Source organism: Bombus pascuorum, chromosome 14 (genome assembly GCF_905332965.1).
Source record: "Bombus pascuorum chromosome 14, iyBomPasc1.1, whole genome shotgun sequence".
Lineage (NCBI taxonomy): Eukaryota > Metazoa > Arthropoda > Insecta > Hymenoptera > Apidae > Bombus > Bombus pascuorum.
In genome coordinates this window covers 5,907,703-5,923,889 of record NC_083501.1, presented here as the reverse complement: position 1 = coordinate 5,923,889, position 16,187 = coordinate 5,907,703, and the positions used below count along the sequence as shown (strand labels likewise).

Genomic DNA, 16,187 nt, shown 5'->3' with positions numbered 1-16,187 from the left:
ACAATGTTGTTATCCGCGTGCTGCTGATTTTCTAGTCTGATACGATTAACGTGTTCACTGAGGATCCGATCTTCCTTTCTAGTCTGCGGATATTCATGTAAATTTGTAACCTGATAAGTTCTTTCGTTAGTTTTTCTCCAAACCATCTTGAAATTCCTCTATTTCAACATAAAACGATATGAATAATGGAAAATCAACAAAACTCTACTTATCGTCTATTTAATATAGGTATATTCTTGAAGTGCATTTTGCTTTTTACGTTCAGACCGATGTCACACGTATAACCAAAAACTACGTACCAACTCTACAGAATCAACGTGCTACGCGGTAGAACAAATTGAAGCTAATATCTTCAGACTGTTTGCTCTTTTATAACCAGTCCTTATCAGCCATTATCGTGTAACTTTCAAATGGCTTTTTCAAGCACTACGATCCGAAAGCTGTAATGGGACACACTGTAATCTTTGTTCTATTGCTACTCATGCTGGATCTTCGTGCTTGCACGTTGTATAAGGAAACGGGAGGAACTCGATTACGGTTCTGATAATGGATTTGAACGATTAACGAGGCGGTCGATGAGTTTATGGCTGTTCGAGTCGCGGGCTCGATCGAAAAACGGTCCCATTTCGATCACGATTTCTCAAGGCAATTATCTCTGCCACTAATCAGGTGGAAGTGGGCAGACTTCCGTGCGGCTCCCACGAAACTAGGTCGCCAGTTGGATCACTGCCGCGGAAAGTTTCGAGAATCCTTAGCTTTCATACCGTCTATTTCGGGTCGGAACGCGCGTGCCAGCTGGTAACGCTTTATCTGCTAATAACCGGCGGCGTAACGAATTAATATCCAGCGGTATTATTAAATTCCGCGTTTCGACTTTATCTGAGCACCGCCGCGGGCGACGTGACTCGTGATGGCGCTGAAAGTACGCCAACTACGTTCAATATCGCGCAAAAACACAGAGAGAGGGAGAGAGAGAGAAAGGGAAAGAGTAGGATTTAGGACTATTCTTCGTGACTGTAGCAACTCTGAAGAGAAGTGTCGTTTTAACACGTTCACTGTCCGGGAGCTTTAAGCGATCACCATTTGTACGTCGCGTACAGGGATAAAATGCTCAGTGAAATCCACCTCTCTCTATTGCTTGTACGATGCGCCGGTATTTTTCATTAAGCGGAGAAAGGAAATTAAGCACTTTTAAACGTGAACCTCTCCGCAGTCAATTCTTCTTGGCTTTTTGTCAATTCTGTAATTCAACTACACAGGTATAAGCAAGGATAAACGAATGACTCACAGGACAGTGGACTTGTTAAGAATATTTCGAATGTACCATTCCAAACTCAAGAAACCTTGTACCTTATGTTTTCTTATAATTCCTTAATAATTCCGTATAATTATTCAGAATAGGGGCCGATCTTTGTCATTCGTGTGGAAAAAAATTAATCAGTACACTGATCTCGACATACATTTATTTTAAGCTCGTCAACTTAATTGAGACGTCCCCTATTCCAAATACATAATTGCTCAGCCCAGACATCGCCCTTTCCTTGATACAAAACCGATCAAACTAAAAATTCCTGCAACTCGATTCGACTCTCTAAAGAAAACTTTCCCTCTTCACACACTCGCAAAATCCAATTGGTCAGAAGGTCGATGGTTACGGTACCTGAACTCGTCCCATCGGTGGCGACACCACCAGAAAGATTCTCATGGTGGCCTTGAGAAAGTCATCCTGGTTGCGGTTGGTTTCATGCAGCGCGGCCTCGGAGATGCTGGCGCTGCCCTGACCGGTTTTCCGGCGCACTTTGCGCCTGATGCTGCCCACTAGCCTTCGCCAATCCTGTCCGGGACCGGTTGCGCCAGCACCGGATGCGCTCCCGGCACCGCCACCACCCCCGCCCCCGTGGGTGGGCGCATCCTGGCCCTCCGATGACTTCGCGGGGCTCTGTTCGCGACTCGACCGTCGACTTAGGACACCGCGACCGTCCCTTGCGGCCGATGCGGACACCGTGCCGCTTACTCCAGGCCCCGCCACCAGCTGCGAACCACCCGGGCAACCGTTCACGGCCTCCGTACCCTCAGCACCGGCGAACCTCTCCACGGGCCCGCCACCGCTGGGCCCGGTTGCCCCACCCTGACCGAACGAACCAATCGCGTATCGTCCGATTCCGCTGCTAATGCTCAATCTACGAACCAGGTTCCGCAGGGCACTCCTCTGCTGCCTTTTGGGCTCTTCGTCCGGGCTCCTCTGCTTCGGCGTTTCCGCGCTTTGGCCCAGCTGGCCGATGAAGTAGAGGGCTTCCTTGATGCTCCAGTTTATGGTGATGATTGATGAGTACCAACAAACCGGGTGTCAAAATTAGTATTTGTTATAGTGGTGGAGATCTTTGAGATTCTTGGGTCGAGTATCGTTTAGTATCGGTAGAAAATTCTTTTCTAAGAGAAAGACAAATTTGGGAGATCCTTCGGATGTCGTTTGAAATCTTTGAGACTTTTAACGTAGGTAATTCACGATCGATAATCCGTCTGATCGACAGTGCCAGAAGCCTGTTCGTTGTTCCAACTCAAAGATCAGATAAATTTGGAAATCTCTCTCGCTGCTGTTTCGAGCCTTGGAGACCATTAACGTCTATCTTTCTAACGGATAATCCGTTTGATGGACGGTGTCAGAAGCTCGTGTTCGTTGTTCCAGTTCAGAAACGATGTCTTCAAGCTGTTACTGTGTAATCGGACCAATCGATGTAGTATTGGAAATTATACTCCGGTAGGTTTCTATACCTTTCTAGGGCACCGCTTGCGCCTGGGAAACCCGATTTGTTATTGTCTTCGGAAACTTCGATTCGGATCGCCAAGTATCACTCGTCTCTGTTAATGAACTCCGATAAATTTCAAGGAAGCAACGGCTCGAAATAAAACCAAGACTTTACAGTCGTCGCGAAAACTTTCTTTTATCGGGGAAGATCTCGAGGCCGCTTTCCGCGTTAGCTATCGGCTCTATTGACACCTTAGCCACGTACTTCGGCTTGCAAGTTGATTGCATGGAGAGTCACGTTTCAACGGGACGTTGTATCGAGCGCGCCACAGTTACACACTCGAGTCGACTTTTCCACACGAAGAAGCACGAAATACGTCTCACGGGTGCTAACACCATTTGCCTAATGTCAATCGCTCGATCGTCATCGAAAAGCAGTACCCCAGGAGGCGGCGGAGCCTTTGAATGTCGCTGATATTGGATGTGAGCACAATGGATCCTAAGAACAGCAGGTTCGTCGTGGCGAATGCGTCCAGGTGGTCGTGACACCAGTTTAGGTCGTCGAATTCATCGAGTCTTTCGTCGATCGAGTCGTCGCTGCTTTTTTCCACTTTCCAGGACCACGAGGTGCTCGTCTCCAACGTCGTTTGCTATGGTTCCGGCAGTTCGATTGTTGAATCGAATCACAATGAATCCGGTGTTTTAAACTTTCTACGCGCGAGTATCGACGAAACTTTAGATAGCTTTTTTGAAATCGTAGGTTAAATGACGCGAGGGAGTGACCGCGATCTTCTCGTTTCTTCGAAACGACTTCAAAACCTTCCAATCTTTCGGTGGTTCCTAACTTCTGCAAAATTGAAGGTCGACCATTTTTACGGGCTACGTCTCGAACGACTGTCCCTTTCGTAATTAACTTTTAATGAAAAACTTGGAGGAATCGTGGTAAATACTCCTTAAAGGCAGGACTCTCCTTTCTCTTTTCTTGTCCTAAGTATCGTAGCAGGGATTATGCAGCTTTCAACGAACGATGTTTTTTAACTTCTTTTATGTAGATTTTTGTATAGCGTCTTATATAGCTTTATATTGCTTGCTTAGGACGATCCTTATTTAAAAGTAGGTTTCGTTTTTTTTTTTTTTTTTTTTTTTTTTTTGGTGAACAATACGGTGGATCCTTTCTTCGTGAATGTTTAGTCAATGTTTGTTAACTGTGACGTTGATCCAATAACGCAATGTCGTTCTCGCGTTTGCAGATCTTGGGGGATGAGTCGGTATTAACTTTCGCGAGCGACGCGTGGCAGTTTGCGTTGTCTGGCATCTGTGTAATTAACGAATCTAGTGAATGAAAATTGCCCTGTTTGCGGACACGGTGAAATCTCGCCTCGTAGAAATATCTGTCTGGAAAATCGAGTCTCTGAGAAGCTGTCCGCGAAAAACTTGTTAATACACCTGCGCGCTTAGCGAACCGAGACACGTGTCGCGACGAGTTGTTGACCTGAAAGTAAAACTACCTTAAAGCGCAACGACTTTCAAGGAAACTCTCCCATCCTTTTAATTATTCAGAAAGCTGTATTCGCGTTCAGCCTGGACTCTTCAAGAATCGCGTGCTCGTACGTTGAATTAAAAATTTGCTCTTATATGTACGAAGGAAAAGAAGATACACGCTTTATAGATTTTCCACCTATTTTCAGGAAACTTATATTTGCGAATTAGACGAGTTGTTCGAAATGAAGAAATGAAAATTCTCGCGTGCTCCTCGACTATAGCGGTCGTATCTCATTACAATGCCAATAAATTTCAAAATATTTTGTATAGAACATATAATAATACATTCATAGAAGGTGTCTACAAGTAACCAAATACTTCCGTCATCTTATGCATAAAAATTTTATTTCGCTTTGGAGAAGAAGACGTCTGAGAATTCTGGTGAAATTCAAATCTCCCTTTTCGCGTTATCGAACAATCTACGTGCAAATAATATGTAGCGCGGCGAATAAACCGAACGTAAGCGAAGAATAAATTCCGTTGGATGAAACGATCCGATCGTCGTGTATCACATCGATTCAGCGATTCGTGCAGCTCGCGAGTATGATTGAAGTGAAGCCGTGTGGAAAAATAAATCGACCAAGTAATTTTTCCCAACATTTTAAGATTCATACACACGACCTTGCAAATATGTACGTATACATCGAATACACAATGCTCGTGGTTCTGCATAAACTCGCTATATTGACGTACGCGTATTTTTAAAATCGAGAGGAACTCGAGTACAGCTGTTTCAGCGGAGGCGGAGGGATTACGAATGAATATACACGTTTCGTCTCTTTTGGCGGTGACACGAGTGAGAATGATTCGGGTGGGAAATTCACGTAAGAAAATTGAGGAAGAAATTCGACAATACGAAGATCTATTGTTTTACGGATGTCGTAGTCTTATTCATTAAGGAATTTCCAAGGAAAACTTTCATTATATTTTTTGCATCACTTTGGAGATTAAACATTGCTAATTATTATTTCTCTACTACGAAAATTTATTGCAATAAACGTAAAGTAAGATAATTATTATTCTATTGTCTGGTTTATATTTAATATAATAAAATTCATTAGTCCAAAGCTCTCAATTATTTTACTCAACACTCCGAAGGACTAAATTTAGTTTCCGCCAGAGTATGCGAGCCTCTGAAATTACACCGGTTTGAAATAACACTGGCTCGATCCTTGGTACACGGTTTTCGTGTTTGTCGTCCAATTACAGATGTCCTTTCCTTATGTGATCGAGATCCGGTCGATAAATCTTCTTTCAGCCCCGGAAATCCCCTTTCTCCCACCGTAATTCACGCTCTCTCTCGAAATTTCCCGGGGATATCCACTCGGATACTCATAGTCGTCTACGTTTCATCAAGCCAAATTCTACTCTACGCATACAAGGATTCCTACGTTCTAAATTGCCGCTAAAGAGCACTTGGACTGTACGCGAACATGTTCCGCTACAAAGAGTGGCATTATTCAGACATATTTCCGATTTCAATCGTTTTTGGTTACTTGGAAATCTACGCTACGAGTCTAGAATCGTCTAATATTACGGTCTACAAGAGTAAAGCTCGAACTCGGAAGATGGGAACATGTTATTCGCTACGACTTTGATCACCTGCCAGTGTCGATTTGTATTCGTTTGGTCACTACACACTTGAAAAACGTGATTCTGCTTGCAAATTCTCGGCGAACACTCGGCTAGAATTTTTCTCTTCTTGCGGTAGTTTCTTGGAAGCAGGCCGGTGAATTTCTAGCGAGCGCGAAAAAATCGATTTGTTGACGAAAGTGGACGTGTTGCAACGTGTCGCAACCCTTGAAATCACTCGCGGAAACGAGTCTTCTTAAGCCAAGCGCAGTAAGGAAGGGTTATTTGAATTTCTTAAGCCTCAAAACAACGCCTTAAAATTCAATCTTCTAAACTTGCTTGGAATAATCAAACTTATCATATATTGCAAGACACTACCGAGGTTAAAGAGATACCATGTACTTTAATTTCAGCAAGAAAAGATATTAAAAACCGGAAAACAATTTGTGCTGGAATTATTTGCTTCAAGGGGATGTTTGAGATGTTGTTATATAAGAACTAACGAAATAGACAATCAAATAACTGTCGAGAATAAAGTAATGTACACAGGTTATTGAATTATGATAATTACAACTGAGAATATTAAAATTGATTGAACAAATTTCCCTCTTGATGACATGAAGTTGTACTTTCGTAAAAGGCTGTCAACGCAAATACGCGATATACTTCACCGTTCATCGCGCCACTAACAACGAGATCCAAAGTCTATTTTCAAATGTAGATCGTTAAAAGAATTGTTCATAACCAATCAATTCGCTTAACCCGATTGAAATATCCTTCTTGACCAAATAATTCCACTCTACCGCGTAATTTCCAATCAAAGAATGTCAATCTTGCTGTTTTCCACGCAATTACTTTTCAAATTTGAGTTTTAACGTAACGTAGTGACAAGAAATCGCCTGATCTCGAGTTAAAGACTCTTTAAGGTTCGATTTATCAACCTTTCGGAGGAAGAAGATTTTCTTTACCCCGAAGAAGACTAATTAATCGAGCGCGTGATTCAATTTAGGTCAGCATTCGTTATCTGTGCGTCACGCTATAATCCCTTTACGACTGACGACCTTCCCCTAATTAAGATTTCATTACGAGAGAAATGTCGGATATGGTATTGCAACCTGAAAAGCCACTCGAGCTCTATCAGGATTTTTCAATGAACCGCGGAGGTTCGTTGCGTCATTATCTGGCAATTAGCAGTCTGGATAGCTTGTTCGTGGACAATTAATCTCCCGTGTCGTATCGATGATCCCTTTAATTTAGAAGGGAGAAAGGGATCGTTGCTTAGAACTAGGGCCCGAATCAAAGAGGGTAGGCAAATAACGATTAAAGCAGAATTAATTGGTCATCGATGCGTGAGGCACAAAAGTATCTACGTGGAGGCACGATTCGTGATTAAAGTTAGAACCCATGATACGATAAAGTCGATTCAATTGAATTCGAATTATCATTCTAAACGCTCAAACACTTTTCTACCTTTCTCCTTCGAATAGCAGATAAAAGAAACGATTACGAAGGTCCCTTAGGGAAGAAGTCGATTAAAAGTTCATTAAAATTCTGCGATCACAGTCAGCAATAAAATTATTCCTTCTTTGAAACTCTCCTCAGCGCTCTGGGAACACGCGTTATTTCAAGCTGCGGCCCGCCATTTTTCAGTCTACGCACGACACGACGCGGATGTCTCCGCAGTAGAATAAACCGAGATATGCATGACATTCTATTTTCTAGTGGAAAAACGCTCGCCAGATTCTTTTCTTAAATTACAGCCGGAATAGCTTTACTTCCATTACGTTTCCACCATTTTTATTCTCTCTAGGATCGATTAAAGGTGAAATGGAATAAGTCGAAATATTTATACACTGCAATCAAATATAGATTTGATCAAATCGTATGAAATAACTGTATACTTCTTTAAGTATATAAGGTTCTATCGAACTTTATAAAATGATTTATATATTTCACTGTAAAAAGTACTCTACCAAGCTTTATAACATTTACTATCTACATTGCTACATGGCTACGTGGTTTTTACTATCTTTGGTGGCTCACCAAAGTATTCGAACGTTTATTAGAAACTTTTTATGAATGTACCACCGAGATATTCGCCGAAAACCAAGTTAATAAAACCGGGCTCCATAACTCGTAATGCCAGTAATTTTACGAAGAAGCGTAAGTCATTATATATAACGTGGAATTCCGTATCTTTTTGGGACAACGCGAGATAAACTGGCTGCAAGTAGAATCACACTGTATACGTACGGACACGGCTTTCAACGAAATATCCACCTTACTTTTTCGGGATTAACAGCGACAACATTTCGACGAATCTGTTTTCAGCGTTAGTTACTGCGAGCTTTGCGACTTTGTAGGTGTATTTTCTTTTCTTTTCTCCATTACGAGAGAGAGAGAGAGAGAGAGAGAGAGAGAGAGAGAGAGAGAGTAAAATAGAATTCTCGCGATTGAAATAGAATCTAACTTTCGAAATATTCGAAGAATTCTTTCGAAAGGGGAATCTATTTAGCTGATGGAATCCAATCGATCGAAATTCTGCAGAAACGAGATTGATAAACGAACCGTGGTAGCGGCTGGTTTCGAGCTACGGATTCGAGGTTTGTCGCTGGTCTGTTTATGTGTTCGCGACTATCCAAGCACCGGCGATTCTCTATCCGTCTTTTCCAAATATTGAAATTTCTCTGATACCGTTGGTCGAAGGTAACAACGCGAGTTCACGTATCGCGTTAAGCTCGCACGTTCAACAAGTTACACTGGTCGTTACACGGGAATCATTCGGAGAACGTATTTCCTGCTTTGTCGTTCGTCTCTCTCGTGGAAATCTCGATAATATCGATCGTGGTTGTTCAGTATTCTCGGTACATAAAGCGATAACTAGTTCGGTTCCGCGGTTCGTACATGGAACTCGCGGACTAGGCGGTAATCTATAGGGCGTTTCATGATTTACAGTTACTTTTTGAACGAGCCAGCCAGCCAGCCTGTGAAGGACTCCGTACAATTCAGAGCACGAACGGAATGTTACTGCTGTACGGAAGCGGCTTACGAATTCGTTCGATCTAATTTTACGAATTTACGTTGGCAACGATCGACTTTCGTCCGAGCCAGTCTTTAAACCGATTCCGCGTGCTAATCCCTCGAAGCATCGCTAAAAACGACATCGTAATCCGTTTACGGGCTGTATTCTGTCAGCTTAATAAGCGACCAGAGGAGAAATATTCGAGTCAATTTCGTTCGAGAGAGCTCACCTATCGAGAGTCGTTCGCGAGGAGAGCTGGAACCCACCTATTAAAACGAAAATCTGATAGATGGCCGCCAAGTGAAGTGGAATTCTGTCCTTTTAGGCACTTTAGCTTGGACTGACACACTCCATTTCCGTGGCTCCTCTTCTCTTCTTTTGCTCTGTCGCGCCATTAGCCGGTCACGTGGCTGATCGATCGTGAAAGAATCGCTTTTCGAGGAGAGCTCGCGAATTTAAAACACTGCTACCCCACCTCTTGTCGCGCAAGAAGAGGAGCATTATGTGCTTGATTGCAAATACCCCTCTCTTTGGAGAAATTCGATTCAACTCGAAGTCTTTCCTGTGTTCTCTCAACTATATCGAGGTTAGTGAAGTTACACGTAAAAAAAGTTCCTTTTGAATGCCTGCTTTGTACGAGATTCAAGATATTTCGAACGGTTCGATCGTTTCAGACCGTATTACTACCTGCTTTCAAAAAAAAAACAAAACTTGATTGAAATACATGTGAAATAAGTTTGCCGTTTACCAACGAAGGAAATTTCAGGATACTTTTGTGAAGCATTCACGAAAAATTGATCGGATATATCTGAATCGACCCGCCTTGAAGTATAGCTCCTATCAAAGGTTTCCTCGCGAAAAATCTAATTTGGCCGGAAAACTAAAAATTTAAAACGCCATCAATTATTCTTTAGGACGGTACTGGCTCGTGCTTGGTGTTTCGTGAAAGAAAATAACAGCCGGAATAATTAATCCGATTCAAATTTATCCAATCTTACGGGGAGCGAGAAGAAGATACAATTCCATATGTATGTGTATTCACGAATGTGAAACATGTATGGATTTTCGAAGTCGGAGAAACTCGAAGCATTCTACGTCGTGTCATATAAAAGATTCTGTCTTTTCAGATACTTCTGTAACCACTGCGCGATAGTGTGGTGTAGTTTCTATGTATATTTTCGATTTTCTTTCAAACTTTGCAAATATGTTTTACGTCGTATTACGGTGCAAACAAAATTTAAAAATGTTACTGCAGACACAATAAACAAGTGCAATTGTCTGTGCAATTAAACTCGTAACATTTCGCGGTTAATGTATCCTAACACGGAAACAAACAAAAATTTTATTCGAGACGAGACAAAAGTCCCTCGGTCCCTCGCAGTTCCAGTAGTTCTTCTCTAAAGTAAACTTGTATTTGGCAAAACTGCAGGCGAATACGTGGATGAAACAGCCTGGAGTTTCATTCGACTGTAACATTCGATATTCTTTTTTACACGTCGTCGTTTGCATTTGTGGCTCGACACTGCTCGCTTAATCACACTCAGATCAACGACAGGCACTCGCGGTTTGTTAAAAGTTTTAACAACTTGGTTACCAGTTTCCCTCGGTTAGTAGAATAAATTCACGTTATTATAAAGAGAAGAATAGCGCGTTGCTTTTGGTTAAAAAAAAAAGACGTTCGTCGCGATAACAAACTACTGTCACAGCGAGATAGAATTCGCATAAGGAAGCATCCTTGAATTTGACTCGCCACGCCCCAAATACGCTTCTGAAATCTTTCATATTCAACGTAACGTCACATTATGCGCCACTTTAAATCATCTACTCGCGATTTCCCTCTAACAATTCTTTGGTTCGGGATTGCGTTACATTTCCATCGGGCGAACACGATTTACTTTCCGGGCTACTTTTATCGTTGTTACCACTTTCGTTATGCTCGTTTTCGCCTCTCACGTACCTTGACATTTTCCAAATGCAAATTTTACAAGTTGCTCATTCACGCTACGAAACTTTTTAATCGTCTCACGAGCAGTTACAAGGAAGTTAAACTCTTCGAGTTAACGTAGCGCGAAAAGACCTCTCTTGCCTATCGTTAGTTTCCTATTTTCAGTCGAAATAATCAATTGTGCAGTTTGCTAAAAACTGTATAAATTGATTACCAACATCGCTCGAAAACTTGCGTCCCTTTATTAAAAAATTCTAATAGGTGTATTTTCATATCTTTTAAATTTCACTATTACTCTTGGAAAAAATTATCCAAATATTTGAAAAATTAATGAGTTCCAATATCGATAGCGTGGTAAATATTCCAATACCGTAATTTCCATTATCGTGAACCCCAACAAAGTCTAATACATATTATTTTCTAGATAGATAGCTGAATTATTATGGAGTTTTGATATACTCCGTAAATTTGAACAAAGATTATGAAGAGCTACTATTTTCGTGTTTCACGAGTTTCTCTCATTGGTAGTTTTTTCACACAATTCGTAATTCCTTATAGAAATCTACTACGAATAAGGATTACGTTGTTTAAGAATTTCCTTACAATTAATTTGACATTGTCATTATCGTATCAAATAAAAATTTTGCACGAACCTATGCACAGAAAGGAAGCTTTCAGAGAAATATTCTAAATTCTACGATATCGAACATAATCTATGTTGTTTGCTACTATTGCATTCCTCGAGCTTCCAAGCAGCTTCTCGTCCGTTTCCTCAGACTTTTTTCTCAACTGCCTCGATAGCAAATCCTAAAATACTTTCGCGGATGAATTCCTCATTGCGCGAATGTAGCGAGACTGGCGTGCAATTAGTTTCGAGAAGGAAAAATACACTGTCTGAGAATTAAATCGTGAAACTCCTAGGAATAACAAGCATAAAAGCAACGTTAAAGAACGTTCCACGTCGTATTTCATAATTCGAGAACGTATTTCGTTGCCACGTGCTCCGGAGCATCGATTATGGGCCGAGTGCGTTTCTCGTCCCCCCCAAGGGTGAGTCATCCTCATCGATCATCGGCTACCGAATCTAATTCCACCCCTAGACCCGTCGCGACGAGACCTTCCTCCGGAGCAAGGACCAAGAAGATTTCTCAATTAACTTCTTCTCGCTAGGTAAATTCCGAACCCATTCGAGAAACCTTTGGCCGGTCCACACGTTCGCGAGATAATCGCGTGCATCCAAGGACGAGCCGAGAATATTGACTTTAATAAACGAATCAGCGAACGTCTAAGCGCCACCCCGCCCTATCCAAGCTCTCGATAATCCAAATTGCGCGGTTTCAACTTGCCTCGAGTTATAGCGGTTCTGCGAAGGTATTTCAATACTTAAAGAAGAAAATTTAGATTGTATACACATACTGTATGCTCCATACAGAATATTTTGAAATTCCGTTAGTAACGAATAGACAGCGGATTTTTATGCATTTACGGGAAATTTGAAAATGCACAAAATACACGGAATGCACATAACGTTCAAAATATGTTTGAGATATTCAATAACCAGAGTATTTGTTATACCATTTGGTAGACGAAAGAAATCTCTGCTGAGATTCCAATTTTTCAATTGCGATCGTAAAAATTTGAATCTGCAAAAACAGAGGTAGTCTAGTTACGATTATATCGGTAAAGTTTGAAACCTAACTGAAAATGTACGAGATAGAGGTATAGTTGATGAGAAGTTGTAAGATATTTAGTGGAAATGTAGTTACTCGGAAAAATTCATGATCGATCATGACAGTTGAGTTTCGCTAATGAAATGTTCTAATGTTTCGTACAACACGCATAACATATTTGGGAAATTTATCTACGCGCGTTCGATTAGTTTCGCGAGTCTGTGCAGATTCGAATCTCACAGTTGAACCAAACTTGGTGGCAACGTTTTATGGATATTTTTAAACAGCATTCGAATATGATTTTAACAAATTAGCAGCGATTTTAATAACAGAGGAGCATTAAAATTTAACGCGAAATTTAAACAAGCAAAGCTGGATCGGCGTAAAAATACAGCCAAATATTGAATAGCATAGCACGCGGTTTGTATACACAAGTAAAAACCGATCGTATTTTACGTGACTTTATTTAATTTTGCTTGGTGAAATAAAACACGACTCGCGGTGCGTTCCGAATTTAGAGACACGCACGGTTGACAGAGCCGTGACAACTCGAAAGGAAAGGGAATGGGGTTAATTAAAATTTGTTCAACTGGCTGGAAATGATTAAATATTTCTCCAGAGAAATATTCTTTTTTTTTTTTGCCGACTCATTTTAAATCATTGATACATTCGATCGTTTAATGTTAGGATTTTATCCCGACGTCATTAAATATCGAAACGCTAACCTAGATAAATCGCAAAAAGTCAATTCGACGCGCGGTCTCGTTTTTAATTCCCGGCGTGATTGTTTCCAAGATTTATGCACGCGGTTTCAAGCACGAGGAAAAAGGAAATTCATTTACGAAACACCGGATGCCGGTAATTTTCACAATCTTCATTAAAATAAAAGCTTCGTGCCCGCGTTCGAAAGTGAAGTAACTCCCAAACGTGTAGCCCCGCCTTCTTTTCGTTTTTCTTAACGTCGTTCCCCAGCGTCGTCGGCGTTATTTTTATTCGAACCCTTCAACTTGCATAAATATTCAGATTACAATTAACCGGCTCGCTTTTTGTCCCCCCGTGAAACATAAATTCCCACTTGGCTGTCGCGTTCTCGCTTTTCCACATTCATTACGTATGAATTACTCCATTGATCATAAATGGCGAACGAGACGCGAACAAAACCAATAGCCGGAAGTCGAAGAACGTGGTGGTTCCAACGCGTCAATAAAAAAGATCGCACCGTTGAAGAATTTTAATGAGGTATGCATACGAATAGAGCGTGCTCCGCGTATAGTCAAACTGGTTGCACGATCTCGCGTTCGTTCTTTGGCAGTCAGCCTCGCGATTTATTCGTCAAAATTCAAAGTCTCGCCGGTGAGGTGTATTGCGCTTTTAAATAAAGTCACGCGGCATGTGCTTCCCTCTTTCCGCTCCTCTTTACATCCGGTTGCCAGTAAAGGGGTGTTGGGCTACGCGTCGCGGGTATTATTTATGACGAAAAGCAGCTGGCGTGTTACTGCTTTCAGTTCTCCCCTGCAACAGGAAAATAAGCGAAGGAACGTACACTTTTCCGGTGAGAAAACATTTAATTTGTGACCAAGAAAAGCCGGGAAATATATACACCTTTGGAATCCACTGTAACTATGTCAGATGATACAGAGCGATAAAATATGAAGAACTTTTAGGGGATGAAGGATTCTGAATTTGAAAGGCGAAGCTTTGAATTATTGCTCGTTTACACGGTAGCGAAGATGAACCCGAGTTTTCCTCCTATCCTGTTATCCGAGGAAAGCGAGTTTACTCGTCACTCGAATTCCCACACCTTCGACGCAACAATCTACTTTTCTAGGTGTTATTATTATTTAAAATGAAGACGAAGACATATTTTACTCGAAAATTAAATGGAAGAGTAGTTTTCATGTGAAATCGATCGACAACGCATTGAATCTTAAAATCGTTCTATGAGAGCGACTTATTTTCTCTTTATAAGAACTGTAGCGTATTTGCATAAAGACTGAAAGTAATATATTTTAATTATTACCACTATCGTTTTAACTAAAGACGTTTCTAATTAAGGGATAAAGCAAGAACTAATTTTTGGCGAGACTTTTAAATTCGAATGCATATGCAGATGAAAGTTAGCAAGTAAAATTTCAGGAAACACGCGTTGGTCTTTATCCTGATTACGAATCTCGGAAGACGGTAGCTGATATTTTTCGTGGAATTTAGGAAAAGCTCATTTCCTCGTTCGCGCGTTCTTCCTTATTTCACCTTTAAACTAGTTTCTACCGATCTCTGTTTCCTCGGTTTCTCTTATCGTGCACGTTTTATCTTTGTCTGCAGGAGCAAATTGATTACTCGTAGGTATCGATAAAAAGATGACAAGAATAGTTCCAGGAACGTTCCCAATGCAATCACAAAAGCGTTAACAGGCTGTATAAGTTTAACTCCAATCTGTCAGAACATGGAAACGAGTTCGCGATGGAAATTGTTCCATGAAGCCTGGTGAACAAATAATTCTCAAATCCAGGCGGAATAACGTATCTCTGGGATTATGTTAAAATCTGTTTGCGGCCCGACTGTCTACACTAAAAATAAGGCGTCGAGAATAAAACGTTTGAGCTTAATTTTCTTCGTCATCCGGATTATAATTAAACCGTTCACTGCATTATTACAGCAAAGGAAATCGCATTAAATATTCATCTTTCGCCACGCTTTTCAGAGTTTCATCGATGCATCCCGTGATTTCTCCTATCTTACAAAAACCGCTAATTACTCGCACATTTTATCATCGAGAAACTGAATCACCATCGCTGGGAAATACCCATCGGTGGGAATATCGTAAAAACGTACCCGTCACTGGCGAGCTATTATCAGAATTATTTTTCTATTATCGGATCGATCTCATCCTAAATCCTTCAGAATCCTCTATTACACGAAATGGGAATTAAAGCGAAGACTACAGGGGTAGAACATGATAAGTCACACTTCTCATCTTTTATAGAAAAACGGTTTTATGATTCACCATTAACTCGATCAATTTCATATTACTCATCTTTATATTCTTTCTTGAAACTACACAAGTACGACTTATTTCGTCTCCTTTAAAATTTAAGAAACGATACTGATCGTAATGTTACAATATCGAAAATATTAAAATATTAATATTATACCGTCGACTTCTATGAAACTTCGCAAATTTAACAATTATTTTTAAAAGACTATAGAGAAAAGACACATATTTTATTTCGATCAACTTTAGTTTCGATTACGTCAAGTTAAGATCGTTCTCCTTGATTCTTCTCTTATCTTCTTATTCTTCAATTCCATTCCATCTTCGTTAAGTATCGTTTCTAAATAAAAAATGACAAATCGACCGTACGCTCTTAATGCCACGATGATTCGCACGAATGGAACGACACGAGAATAACACGATAGTGTGTAAACGCGACATCAGTGACGCGATCGCGATAAAATATTAAAATATTTCGTGGGAGAAACAGGCTGGTTGAAAGTTTGCGTCGTACAGCAACGAAACTAGACCATTACCGGGGAAATTGACGGATCGAAACTGCGATCAGTTTCTGCTAACGCGATCCTTACGGTGGGAGAACGAATTGTTATTAAACTGCTGCATGGTGAAAATACTGAATTTTCGTAATTCGTTCCATGCAACGTCTGGATAAGTGATGAGGCTGTATTCCGTGAACA

General features: G+C 40.9%; 1 protein-coding gene across 11 annotated transcripts in view; it reads right to left on the bottom strand.

Annotated features, from left to right (window-relative positions):
- Window positions 1-16,187, bottom strand: part of LOC132914037 (pleckstrin homology domain-containing family G member 5-like) — an 85,132-nt gene that overhangs the window by 47,585 nt on the left and 21,360 nt on the right. The window contains exon 2 of one of the 11 annotated variants that reach the window (XM_060972817.1): window positions 1,661-4,061. The exons of the other annotated variants lie outside the window; for them this stretch is intronic. Within the exon in view, the coding sequence (XP_060828800.1) occupies window positions 1,661-1,705 (45 nt within the window). The 5' untranslated portion in view covers window positions 1,706-4,061. The remainder of the gene's footprint in view (window positions 1-1,660; window positions 4,062-16,187) is intronic. 11 annotated transcript variants of the gene reach the window in all.